The 13223-nt window shown below is 44.8% G+C and overlaps 2 protein-coding genes across 3 annotated transcripts in view; one reads left to right on the top strand and one right to left on the bottom strand.

Moving 5' to 3' along the window:
- Positions 1-3173, bottom strand: part of Snx5 (sorting nexin 5) — a 19412-nt gene extending 16239 nt beyond the window's left edge. Inside the window, exons 1-2 of the mRNA XM_021152664.3 lie at positions 3019-3173; positions 2696-2778 (exon numbers count right to left, since the gene is read on the bottom strand). Of these exons, the coding sequence (XP_021008323.1) occupies positions 2696-2746 (51 nt within the window). The 5' untranslated portion in view covers positions 2747-2778; positions 3019-3173. The remainder of the gene's footprint in view (positions 1-2695; positions 2779-3018) is intronic.
- Positions 3101-13223, top strand: Mgme1 (mitochondrial genome maintenance exonuclease 1). Of its 2 annotated transcripts, none has more exons than XM_029473905.2 (5): positions 3101-3332; positions 4245-4814; positions 8573-8789; positions 11227-11359; positions 11715-13223. In XM_029473905.2, the coding sequence occupies exons 2-5, from the start codon at positions 4310-4312 to the stop codon at positions 11874-11876; spliced, it is 1017 nt and encodes a 338-aa protein (XP_029329765.1). In that variant the 5' UTR covers positions 3101-3332; positions 4245-4309; the 3' UTR covers positions 11877-13223. The 2 variants fall into 2 exon arrangements, with proteins under 2 accessions (XP_029329765.1, XP_021011492.1); XM_021155833.3 differs by having other exon boundaries at positions 3101-3390.

Genomic DNA, 13223 nt, shown 5'->3' with positions numbered 1-13223 from the left:
TTCAAGGCTGTTGTCTATACTGTTAATGGAAGTATCTAGAGAAACAGCAGCAGCTACATTTATAAATGTCACTAAGTCTGAACAAATATCCTTCACTAAATCCATGTAACCCCCTAGTGAAAGTTATAAGTCATATTACTATAGTCACTGAGGACTGAATTCAGGTTCTGAATCACGTTAGACTAACAAGCCCTCCTTAGCCCTCTAACACAAAAGGAGAATTCCTAGATTAAGGGCTGTAGAATAGAAAGAGTTATGTAGACCTTGCAAGTGCTAAAATAGGCTCAACTTTTAGAAAATTTAATTTCAGAATTTTCTTTTTGAGACAGTCTCTCACTGGCTGTTCTGGAACACACTACCATTCTGGTCTCCAGAACCCCACCAGTATCTGCCTTCCAAATGCTGAGTTTACAGTATGCAACACCACTTGATCCATCTAGTCAAAACATTTCAAGCTTTTCAAACTGAAGAAAGAAAAGAAAATCCAGGGACAATCAGAACACCAACACAAAACAAAGTTTTTACACTGATTCACCCTAAACTAGACTCATTAGACTAATATCAAAAACCCCAAGACACACAATTTGAGATAATGCTCAACCTAATCTATGCAGGGAGACCCTACCTACACATGTACCCCAGCTAGACTTGGTAAATCTCTACCTCTGTCTACCACACTAAAGGAAAACTAAACCAAATTAAAGGAGCTGACAGTGCACAGGCTTTCTATGTAAGACACATATGGTATGTGTACTGGCTATTTTTGTGTCAACTTGACACAGCTGGAGTTATCACAGAGAAAGGAGCTTCAGTTGAGGAAATGCCTCCATGAGATCCAACTGTAAGGCATTTTCTCAATTAGTGATCAAGGGGGAAAGGCCCCTTGTGGGAGGGACCATCCCTGGGCTGGTAGTCTTAGGTTCTATAAGAGAGTAGGCTGAGCAAGCCAGGGGAGGCAAGCCAGTAAAGAACATCCCTCCATGGCCTCTGTATCAGCTCCTGCTCCCTGACCTGTCTGAGTTCCAGTCCTGACTTCCTTTGCTGATGAACAGCAGCATGGAAGTGTATTTCGAATAAACCCTTTCCTCCCCAACTTGCTTCTTGGTCATGACGTTTGTGCAGGAATAGAAACCCTGACTAAGACAGTATGCAATTCTACCCTAAAGTCATCTTAAGGAGAGAAGACCTTGGGGTAAAGACTTTACAATAATCAAAATGTCTGGATATCAGACTTCTCTCCTCCTTTCAGGCCTCCTTACCTTGCCAAAGAACTTTACTAGCATTCAAACTCCTCAGCACTAGCTCAGGGATAGAGGGAATCCCAGAATTTCATTCTCATCTGAAGAATCATTAGATTTTAATCTAGTCACTAGAGCAACTTCGAGAATCCCATTTTGATAGAAATTCCAAGCTGAGCATTTAAATAAAATTGCAAAATATATTAACTGACAAATTTGCCCAAGTTGAACTCCAGTTCTTTGACACTTGCCAAATTCCCTTCAAATGACTTCTACCATCTAGATGTGATCTGCCAGTCTAGTACAGATCAGATAACACAAATGAAACCATGTACTAAAACCAGTCATTTACCTCAACATTTCTTTAACTCAAGAGAAAGCAAAAGTTGTCATTTTCTCCACTGTAATCATCTCCAATTTTGCTGATCAGAGTGATGGTGAACTCATTTTTTTTTTAAATTTTATTAGCAGTTAGACAATCAAGTCATTTTACATAAATGATTCTGCTCCGTACCAAAAAGGGAGGAAAAAAAGGGCCACCAGGGCTTCTCCTGCCCCTAGTACCTACTATGTATGGGGAGAAAAACTAATTCTTCTAATGTAAAAGAAATAAAACACCTCGCACAAAGCTCTATTTCAATACAACACCCTTGTTGGAACAATCCAACTGGTTGGTGCTCCAGAGACCGGTATTTACTTACTAGATAAAAAGTTTGCCCATTCAAAGATACTTAAAAAAAAATCTTAATTCAGCTCTTATTAAAATCTAAGAGCTCCCTTATTACTGACGATTTTGTCCACAAAACTGACTCATAACCTACCTATGCGGTGGAAAATTCAAGTTTAAAGAGCCAATAAAAGTAGAATCCTTAATTGCCAGTAAAACAATCCACGTTTATTGCATTAGTCCTCAAGATACTTGCAGCCCGAGGGTTACATCAACACACAGGATTTACTAAAAATTACAACTCCCACGAGGACACATTTAGCTTTCCCAAGTTGCAAAAATCATGCTACATACAAATTCTCGTTAGAAATTTCCCCACTATTTTAAACGAAAAGGCCATTTTCTTAAAAGGAGATAGAAATAGCAAACGAAACTGCGATCTACTTTCCAGTTACCAAGTAGTCGATTTGAGTTTTAGGAGCCAAAAAAAAAAAAAAAAAAAAAAAACACGCTCCAAGGGCTTCAGAGCATTAGCCTCAGTCGAATGACTGGCAAAGCGTCGGTCAGCTTCCCACCAAGAGCTCAAGAAGTGGGGTCCCACTTGTCTGGGTTTCCCTGGTCAGAGAATGAGGGTGCAGAGACAGCCCGCTGGAAAGCCATCTCTAAAGGGGTGGTTGGGGGAAAACCTCCGGGTCTTGCTGGGGGGTCCGAGCCCCAGAGAAGATCCACCCAGCCCAAGGAGGCTGGCGAGGACCTCCAGCCCAGGTAGCGAGCGAGGAAGGGATCTCACCTTGCTGCGGTCCTCCTCCTGCTGCTCCAGCAACTCGGGAACCGCGGCCATGGCGACGCGGGCCTCGAGCAGGGGCCGTGTGGCTGTGCGAGGAAAGAAGAGGCTGGGCCGCCGCCAGGGCGCCTTTCAGGGGCGGCCGCGGCCCCGCCTCCGCCGGCCTCCCTGCCGGACGGCGGCTGGAGGCCGCGGGACTCCGCCACCATCCCAGCAGCCCCGGGCGCGGGCCAGCGAGCGGCACGCCACGTGCTCCCCCAGTGCGGCCTCCCCCGTCCCCGCGGCCGTCCATCTTGGAGCCGGGCAAAGAAGCAACGCGGGGAGCCTACCCTCGCTCCGCGCCACGCGGACACCAGCACCGGAGGGCCGCGACGGGGACGCGGGCTCCGAACCCTCCGCCGGCGAGGCACGCCTCGAGAAAGGACGCGCACCGCGGCCCGGGCAATTTATGGCCCAGCCAGAGTCCAAGATGGCGAGGGGCGGTGACGTGCGCGAGATCTCGTGAGCGCGACAACGCGCGGCTTGACGGCGCCCGCGCTTCTGCTCCGGGGGCGTGGCGGGGACGGCACCTCTCGGGTGCGACGGGAACGCCGCAGTGCATGCTGGGGCCGCCTCGCTTTGGGAAAGCGCGGGACCGATGAAAGTACGGGTCCGGAGAGGGTTGTTTGCGGGCTGGGTGTTACAGCGTGGTGGCATCTCAGGTACAGCTAGAACCCTGCTGCTGACCGACCTTCTATTTAAATACTCTCTTCCCTGTCCAAACTCGGGCACGAAGGGCCACGCTTGTCCTGTCGCAGCCATGGGACACACCTGCAGAGATCATTTTCTGGAATTAACGTGGATGGGCTGTGCAGACCCGCCTGCGACATGTCCCGAATCTGTACCACGAGGTCATGGTAGCACCCACTTTTTAAAGGGCGGAGTGAGGAATAGATGAGAGATGCCCATACAGAATATTTAGTAAAGAGTTTGGTATGTAGATGTAGGTGTTTAACTGTTAATTAAGACTTGTAAATTTGGTTGGGGGTGGGGGCAGATTGTAGTTGTTTTGTTTCTAGAAACAAAGCCAAGCTAACCCAAAGTCTCAAATTCATACTGCCTCAGCCTCCCAATTAACTAAGTTTCCTGGTCTATGCCTCCAGGCCTTGTCACATTTATTCAGATTAAAGGTGTCATATCCGAAACGGCCAACACATTAACATTGAACAAAAGCCACTTAAGATTTTCATGAATCTTTCTTGGGAATGATTTTTTTTTTTTTTGGAAACGTCAAAAGTTTAGTGTATGCACTTTTAATGTTCTTGTGGGGCTTGGTTTTGGTTTGGTTTGGTTTTTTTTGGTTTTTCGAGACAGGGTTTCTCTGTATAGCCCTGGCTGTCCTGGAACTCACTCTGTAGACCAGGCTGGCCTCTAACTCAGAAATCTGCCTGCCTCTGCCTCCCAAGTGCTGGGATTAAGGGTGTGCGCCACCACGCCCGGCTCTTGTGTGATTTTTCAATTTGATGGTTTTAATATAGAAAATGTCTTAAACCTAACACCACTTTTTTTTTTCCAGATACGAACAGAAAACACTTTTAAACTTTACAGACTAGAGAAAAGTTAGAGGGGCGAAGTCTAAAAATGAAACTGCCTCTGACCTTCTGCAGGCTGCTTAGCAGGTTAAACAGATTTTCTGTAAAAGCAAGCCCTCCTGTGAGTTTCTCCACTTCCTCTTATTTGTGTAGCCAGAAGAAAAAGAACTCTTACGAAGCAGTAGACCAAGCGAAGTACTCTCGTTTAGTACGTTCTGTCTTGTCCAGAGGCCCGGCCCAGACTCCAGAGTCGTTGTTCAAGGAAGACGATGTACTGTATGGCCCAGTGAGTAAGCATAAGGCTGCAGAGCCGGAGCCGCAGGCCAGAGTCCCACAACACTGCTTTCCTATCTTCAATGAAGAGAGAAACGGGAAACCACACACAAATGCTTCTTCAAGCCCTTTGAAGATCCCTTTGAAAAGAAACTCGATACCCAGTGTGACCCGCATCCTTCAGCAGACCATGCCACCTGAACAGAGCTTCTTTTTGGAGAGGTGGAAAGAGCGGATGGTTCTGGAGCTGGGAGAAGACGGGTTTGCAGAATATACTTCAAGTAATTCTCTTGCTTCTGGTTATGGTTTTTAGGAGATAGAGCATTCCTGTCAAAAGGATGAGGAAGTACTTACAAATAGCACTAAATAGCATTTCATGTCTGCTAATCTGCTTAATCTTCGTAGATACTATTAACTGTAGTTCACACTTAAAGAAATGGAAATAACAGAGATCAAATTATTTGACAAACTTGCATAATTTATAAACAACCTATCAATTCTTTTCCATCTCTTGACAAAAGTCTAGGTTGTTTGTTTGTTTTTTGGTTTTTCAAGACAGGGTTTCTCTGTGTAGCCCTGGCTGTCCTCGAACTCAGAAATCTGCCTGCCTCTGCCTCCCAAGTGCTGGAATTAAAGGTGTGCGCCACCACTGCCCTGCCAAAAGTCTAGTTTTTAAATAGTTTTTCTTGCTCAGAATTTAATGATTACCCATTGATCTACTAATCAGCATCAATTGACTAGCCACAATCCAGAACTCCCAATCCCCGCCTATAGTTTGGTAAATTGAACTGATCAAATGTTCTTAACTAGGAAATGGTTAAATAACCTTCAGCCTTCAACTCTCTTATTTTTAAAAATTTTTACCAATTCTTAGAGAATCTGGTACAGTGTGTTTTGGTCATATTGGCAGGCAGGCATCAGCTCCTGACTTATTAGACAAGTGAAGAGGATAGCGTCCTTAAAGCAGTCCTTTTAAGCCAGATATAGTGGCACACACACAGGTATAGTGTTTGAGTTCCAGCACTCAAGCAGATAGACAGATCTCTGTTGAGTCAGCCTGGGCTACATAGAGCATTCCAGGATAACCAGAGCTACATACTGAGACCCTGTCTCGAGAAAATCAAACAAAAAAGGGTAGATTAAAAAAAAATAATAGACATGGTGCTTCATGCCTCTAGTCCCTGTACATAGGAGGCTCAGGTAAGGTCACATGTTCAGGCCAATCTGGGCTACATAAGGAGACCCTTGGAGTGGGGGAGGGGAAAGCAAACCATTGGCGTGAGAGAATGCTGGTCTCCTAAGGATTATATAAATGTCTTTGGTCAAAACTGGAGCTTATATAGACATTCCTTAGCCTTTGTTTCCCCAAGAATATAATATGTACCTCCGGTGACATATGAGCACTTTTATTTTTAAATTATTGTCCTTCTTTCCAGGTATCTTAGGAAAAAAACACAGAAAAAGTATAAGCATTTAATTATGTAGGTGTGGATGTGGCAAAAGTGACCAAGGCTTTCTTTTATACCAGTGGTTTTCAACCTATGGGTCATAACCCGTAGGGGTCCAACAGCCCTTTCACAGGTCTCCTGAGACCACTGGAGAACACAGATATTTACATTATGATTCATAACAGTTGCAAAGTTACAGTTATGAAGTAATGAAGATAATTTTATGGTTGGGGTCACTACAACATGAGGTGTATTAAGTTATATGCAGGGGTTGCACTGTTAGGAAGGCTGAGAAGCACTCACAACTTCATATCATTCTTCAGATGGGAGGGGCAAGGATTGCATGCTGGGTTGAGTGCCTTCCTAAGATGGGTAGTGACAACCACTCAGCTAGTCTCTGCTCTCCTTTTCGGTTGTTTGTTTGTTTGCTTGTTTTTTGAGACAGGGTTTCCCTTTGTTGCCCTGGCTGTCCTGGAACTCTAGAAACCAGGATGGCCTCGAACTCAGAGATCTGCCTGCCTCTGCTCCTGAGTACACGGGGTCCACAAATCGAGATGTTCGTAGTTACACATGTGAAGAATCTAGCCAGGAGAGGTCTGTAGCTGGGAATTAAACTGCATGGCAATGGGTGCAGTCCTTTTTTTATTATTTGATCGTGTCAGTGGTTAAACTCAGCCTCGTGTATGCTAGGCAAGTACTCTGCTACTCAGCTTCCTCCTGTTTTTAACAAGGTTGTCTTGTGATTCTTTAAGTAGTCTGTGGCTAACACGGCATCTCTTTACATTTTAATTCCAGCAGGGTTACATTTCTTTTAAGCCTTTCACATGCAGATAATTTCAGCAGGACCAAGAACACAGGAGTAGAACAGTTCCCCTCCTAACTTGAATTCTATGTAACCCAGAAGCAATTTTAATTTTTGCGAATGTAGAGCTGATCTTTCAAGTCTTTGTAAATTTGGCAAACATAATATGGTTTAACATTGCCCCATTTGGATGAGATTGTTTTCCTCTTTCCTGGGGGTTTGTCTGCAAGCCTGGGCTCCCTGACCTTAGCCTTGCTCTGCTAGGAGACAAGCCAGGGAGCTTGTGCTTTGGGGAAACTAACAGGACAGCCAAGGCTGCTGGAGGAGCTGCCGTCAGTATCTTGCTGAGTTATTTGAAAGCACCTAGGCCACTCCCTAGCCTAACACTGCTCTCTTTCTCTCTCCTTCCCCAGTGATCAAGTGGCTGTGTAGCACTTTTATTGAGTATGTTTATGTTGTTCTTAATGTAAAAGAATGTAAGGAGGCCTCAGGAGATGGCTTGTAGTTGGTTAAGCGAGTTCATCACAGACATTGTTATTGCAGCCTTGAGCAGGGACCCAGTAAGGCCTCCGAAGTGAGTTATTTCCTTCTCAGGAGAATGATCTCCCTCCAGCGTGGGTGGACACCTAGCATTACAACCTACCCCAAAACACTAAGAGTTGAGCCAGTTGAACTGGTCAGTCAGCCTGCCTCAAAGACCACTCCTCAGGAAGGTATAGTCACCTAACTACACGAAGAGATGAAAGAAATATTTATCCCCTTAATGAAATAATAATACTTTTCCTTCCCAGAAGCCCAAGAGCTACACATAGTTATAATTGAGCAGCATGAGGCTCTGTTAGGTCTGACACCTTTCTGAGTCCTGACTGAAGGCATACATTTCCTTTTTTTTTTTTTTTTTTTTTTGTCAGTTTTGGACTCTGACCATAGCCTATGTACGTTTTTGTTTTTGTTTTTCTGGTACTTTAGATTTTTTTTTACTCTGGCATGTGGCTGCTTGTCAAACCTTCATGGCTCTCTCAGAAAGGAATGTCTTTGTGCCTCTTCCTCCTCATCTCCCTCTAGACAGCTGCCAAGATTTATAGCTTGGGTACTAGAGAGATGCTCGGGGGTTTAGAGCATTTGTTGCTCTCCCAGAGGACCCAGGTTGGATTCCCGGTACCCGTGTGGCTCACAACCATCTTTACTCCAGTCCCAGGAGCTCTGATGTCATCTTCCAGTCTACTTGGGCAACAGGCACACACATGTGGTACACAGATATACATTTAGACAAAATACACATTTTTTTAAAAATTACAACCTTCCTGTCCTATACTTTTTCTTCTAAACTTTCAAAAAGAATGTTTTTAAAGATAAGCTAGGATGTGGTAGTGTATGCCTTTATATCCCAGCACTCAGGAAGCAAAGTGCTCTGTAAGTTCAAAAGCAGCCTAATCTACGTAGTTCTAAAACAGCCAGAACTACGTAATGAGAGCCATCTCAAAAAAAAAATTATATTATTGAGTTTCACAGGAAACTGAATATAGCTGGGCATAGTTGTACTTACCAGCACATGTGACTTAAGAAAGAGAATCTCATGTTCAAGGCCAGCCTATAATACAAACAAGACCCTGCCTACAAATACAAAAAAAGGGTGAAATTTTGTATCTAAGGGTTTTCCATTTAAAGATAATTTTTGTATAATTTAAATTATTTCTATCATATGTAATATGTAACATTTCATTTTAAATCCTGCTTTGGTTTGGTTTTGGTTAGATCTGTTTTTATTTTTTTCTCCATTTCTTTTTAGATGTGTTCTTACAAGGCAAACAGTTCCATAAAGCCTTAGAAAGCATACTGTCACCCCAGGAGAACCTAACAGGGGGAGAAGAGCACCCCCAGTGTGGCTACATCGAAAGCATCCAGCATATTCTGACAGAAATCAGTGGTGTGCAAGCTCTGGAGAGTGCTGTCCAACATGAGGCCTTGAAGTATGTAGGGCTGCTGGACTGTGTGGCTGAGTACCGGTAAGTACCCCAGTAAATACCCGTGCCTCCTTCCGTCACAGTGGGTGAATGGGTGGGGCAGGATTGTCTATGGGGCAGCTGTCGCTCAACTCCTGCTTCAAGATGTGCTTAAGGAATTGTGGCCTTAGCCGGGCGTGGTGGCGCACGCCTTTAATCCCAGCACTTGGGAGGCAGAGGCAGGCGGATTTCTGAGTTCGAGGCCAGCCTGGTCTACAGAGTGAGTTCCAGGACAGCCAGGGCTACACAGAGAAACCCTGTCTTAAAAAAACAAAAACAAAAAAAAAAAAAAAAAAAAGGAATTGTGGCCTCCATCTTTTTAAGAGAACAGGGCAGGAGGTAGGAGAGGCATACCGAGGAAAGCCACCTCCTCTGTGCCAATATGAAAATCAAACTGGGGCTGGTGAAATGGCTCAGTGGGTAAGAGCAACCGACTGCTCTTCCGAAGGTCCAGAGTTCAAATCCCAGCAACCACATGGTGGCTCACAACCATCCACAACGAGATCTGGCGCTCTCTTCTGGAGTGTCTGAAGACAGCTACAGTGTACTTATATATAATAAATAAATAAATCTTAAAAAAAAAAAAAAAGAAAAAGAAAATCAAACTGGTCAGGGGTATGGCTTATCCTCCAGCCTGTCCCAGGCCCCAATGTGGCTCCTGAACGTTCTTCTCTATTTCCTCTTTAATCACTCTTGTGTTCTTCTGGCTTTCTTCTCCCCCTCCCCCATGCTTTTTTTCCTGTTTTCCCAAAGATTGTACAGTGTTCTGTTGACCCTGAACATCAGCTCTCTTCCTGGCTTCCAGGCAGTGGCTGATTTGATAAGGACTCTGAACCAGCTAAAACTTCCTATGGCTTCTAAGTTGCTGCTGTTACTGTTTTTCCTAGTCATTGCAGATTCCAAGAGTTGCTGTCATCTGCAGATACTCCATTCCAAATAAACCATGAGAGCAATACCAGGATACGAAGGGAAGAGTGTGGAATCTGGGTGACAGTTGAACCTCTGGCTAGGTAGTAAGGTTTTAGAGACAACAGTCACACTATGTAGCTCTGGCTGTCCTGGAACTCACTACATAGACCAGTCTAGCCTAGAATTCCCAGAGATCCACCTGCCTCTGCCTCCCAAGTGCTGGGATTAAAGGCGTGCGCCCACATGCCCGGCTTCTGAACCTAACTTTTATGGCTGCCCATGGATCTGATGTCATTTCTGACCCTGACTTCGTTTACTTGGCATACTCTTTTATTAACCCATGTTGTTCCAAGTAACAGAACTGCCCTCTTTGTTTCTATTTATTTATTTATTAGTTGTTTTTTTTTTTTAATGGGGTCTCACCATGTAGCCTTGACTAGCCTAGGACTCAAATGTGTATCAGGCTAACCTCAGAGTTATGGAGATATGCCAGCTTCTGCCTCCTGAGTGTCTGGGTTAAAGGCTTGCACCACCAAACCTGGCCCTACATTCTGATCTTCTAAATATGTATAGTTAGTAGGTATAGTATGGATAGAGTGAGGAATGGATAGAGTGAGGAAGTAGCTGTCTACATAGGAACTTTTAGGCAAGGGTCCAGGTTTTCTTACTTCTATGTTTGCATATCACAGGTTCCTACTGATTGAACTCAGCTTTTATGGTGAGGTGTCATAACATGTATCAATCCATAATGAGTTCTTTACTACTGATACATTCTGCTTCCAAAAAATTAACCAACATGAGAGGTATAATATCAGTTGCTGTTAGTGGTTAAAGGAGTCACAAGGAATAAAGAGAATTATTATTTTAACCAAAAATGTGCTTCTGACTCCTCCTGAATAGCTTCCTATGTAATAGGATTCTCTGTTGCTGAGCCATGCCCAGTCCCGTCTATCCTGACTTTTCTCTGAAGGCAAGAACTCGCTCTGTAGCACAGGCTGGCTTTGAGCTCATGGTTATTCTCCTGCCTCAACATCATAGCTACTAGAATTATAGGCATGAAGACCACGTCTGCCATGCTTTTCTAATACTAAGAAGTAAAGTCTGTTTTGGAAAGTAGAGGATAAAAGCAACAGTCTTCCAGGAACCAAAACTAAAGAACATAACACAGGAACTAACTTAGTCGTTTTTCTGTTTTATAGGATTTTTAAATTACATACATGCATAATCTACCTGTTTATTTGTTTGTTTGTTTGTTTGTTTGTTTGGAGAGAGAGAGAGAGAGTGTGTGTGTGTGTGTGTGTGTGTGTGTGTGTGTGTACATGTACATATGTGTAGGTTCTCACACCACAGTTTGCAAGTCGAGACTGAAGCACAACCTTGGGAGTTTGCTCTCCTACCATGTGAGTCCCAGGCACTGTGCTTGGGTCGGCGGGCTTGCCAGCAGGGTGCCTTTACCCATTGAGCCATCTTGCTGACCTGAGTTTTCAATTTGAACTGTTACTTACAAAGAATTCCTCTGGATTCTCCTTAGGGGCAAGCTGTGTGTGATTGATTGGAAGACATCAGAAAAACCAAAACCTTTAATTCGAAATACATATGACAACCCACTTCAAGTTGTGGCATACATGGGTGCTGTAAACCACGATGCCCACTACAGTTTTCAGGTCAGAACATGAGCTCCTGCGTGATAAGCTGGTTGTGGTGGTTTGCGTTTTACTCATATTTAAAGCACTGCCTACTGCTCTTCAGTGTTCTCTTAACTACAGCGCACTCTCCTCCCCTCCTGGGCTACTGCTGCTGTTTGTTTGGCTTTGGTTTTTGCCTTGCTTTGCTGCTTAGTGAGCACAGTCCATTCTTCAGGGTCTACCGGCCATCTTTGTGCTCTCCTGTGTCCTGGTGCAGTCTTTAACCAGCCCATCTTAGCAATGGGTTTGGAGATACTACTATAGCATGCTTAGCACTGGCTAATTTGCCCTGGAACGAGAGGAAATGCTGAAGCTGCACTGTGTTTCTCTGTAGGTTCAGTGTGGATTAATTGTGGTGGCCTATAAGGATGGGTCCCCTGCGCACCCTCACTTCATGGATGAAGAGCTCTGTTCCAAGTATTGGGCCAAGTGGCTTCTTCGACTAGAAGAATATACAGAAAAGCAAAAGAACCTGAGCGTTCCAGAGCCAGCATAGAGGCCCGGGATCACTTGGCGATGCTGGCATGCCCCTGTGTTTGGGAGATGCACTGCTGTCCACTGAGTTTCTAAAGAGGAATGTGGGGAACTGAGGGCTACATTAACACAAGCTGAAGGTGTGGTGGGTTGGGATTTACCCACCGATAAGCCAGAGAGTCTGGAGGTCAGCGCCTGACTCACCAGCTGCACAACCTCTGGCTATTTCTCACCTGAGAGGAGGACACTGGGATTGGCAGCTGCCCAGGGACTTCTGGGCTCCCTTGCAAACCTCTGTGTCCCTGGCAGGATGCCCAGTCTTTGAATTGAGATCAGAAGGCCAAATGAAGCATCATGTGCCACACATGTCCCTAAAGTTCTCAGGGATGGGAGGGGCCCTGCACCCTCAGGGTGTACAGAGAGAGAGAGAGAGAGAACGTAGGCATCACCACCACAGTGTCCTAGAAGGTGTTTTATACACTCTGTGTCATTAGGAAAAACTTGTTTCAGCCTAAGGAAGCCTGGCTGCCTAGAGAGCTGGGGCAGGCAGTACATCATTGGCTAGATCCTTTTCCTTACCAGAGAAGCCCCAGCAGCAGAAAGCCTGAGTGTGGAAGTCACCGTCATTAGGGTTTGGGCATCTATTTCTGGTGTCAGCAGGCCATGGACTACAAAAAATACTGTTGTGGAACTTGTCAACAAAGAGGAACAATGGTAAAACTTTTTTTCTGTGTTTGATAAGTAACCAAAAAAAAAAAAATCATTGGCTGTTCTTGGGAGAGGGTTTTCTGTTTTATAAAGTAAATCTAGTAGCATTTAAGTTACAGCTACTGACTTAAAATTATAAGTTACACAATCACATTTAGTTTTCATTAGTCATAAAAAAATAAAAGACATTTAACTGATTCCTAGTCTTTCAGTGGACCAGAGTCCTGTTCCCAGTACCCACGCCTGGCAGCTCACAATTGTCTATAAGGTCAGTTCCGGGGGATCCAGCTCCTCTTCTGGCCTCTTGAGGACACCCATCCTCGTGCACAGACATGAATCCACGTGAATAGTGAGCTTTTTTTTCTGACTTCTCTCATCTTTATTTATTTTCTCACATATTACACCCTAACCAGTTTCCCATCCCTCCTCTCCTCCCAGTTCCTTCCCCAGCCTCTCACCTCTTCTCTCCCCCTGGCTCACTCCTCCCCAGTTTCCCTTCAGAAAAGGGCAGGCCTCTCGGGGATATCAACCAAACATCTTATATCAAGTTGCAATAAGACTAGGCACCGCCGGGCGGTGGTGGCGCACGCCTTTAATCCCAGCACTTGGGAGGCAGAGGCAGGCGGATTTCTGAGTTCGAGGCCAGCCTGGTGTACAAAGT

Source organism: Mus caroli, unplaced genomic scaffold, assembly GCF_978045245.1.
Source record: "Mus caroli unplaced genomic scaffold, Mus_caroli_1 scaffold_2, whole genome shotgun sequence".
NCBI lineage: Eukaryota > Metazoa > Chordata > Mammalia > Rodentia > Muridae > Mus > Mus caroli.
This window is presented reverse-complemented; position numbering and strand designations above follow the sequence as displayed.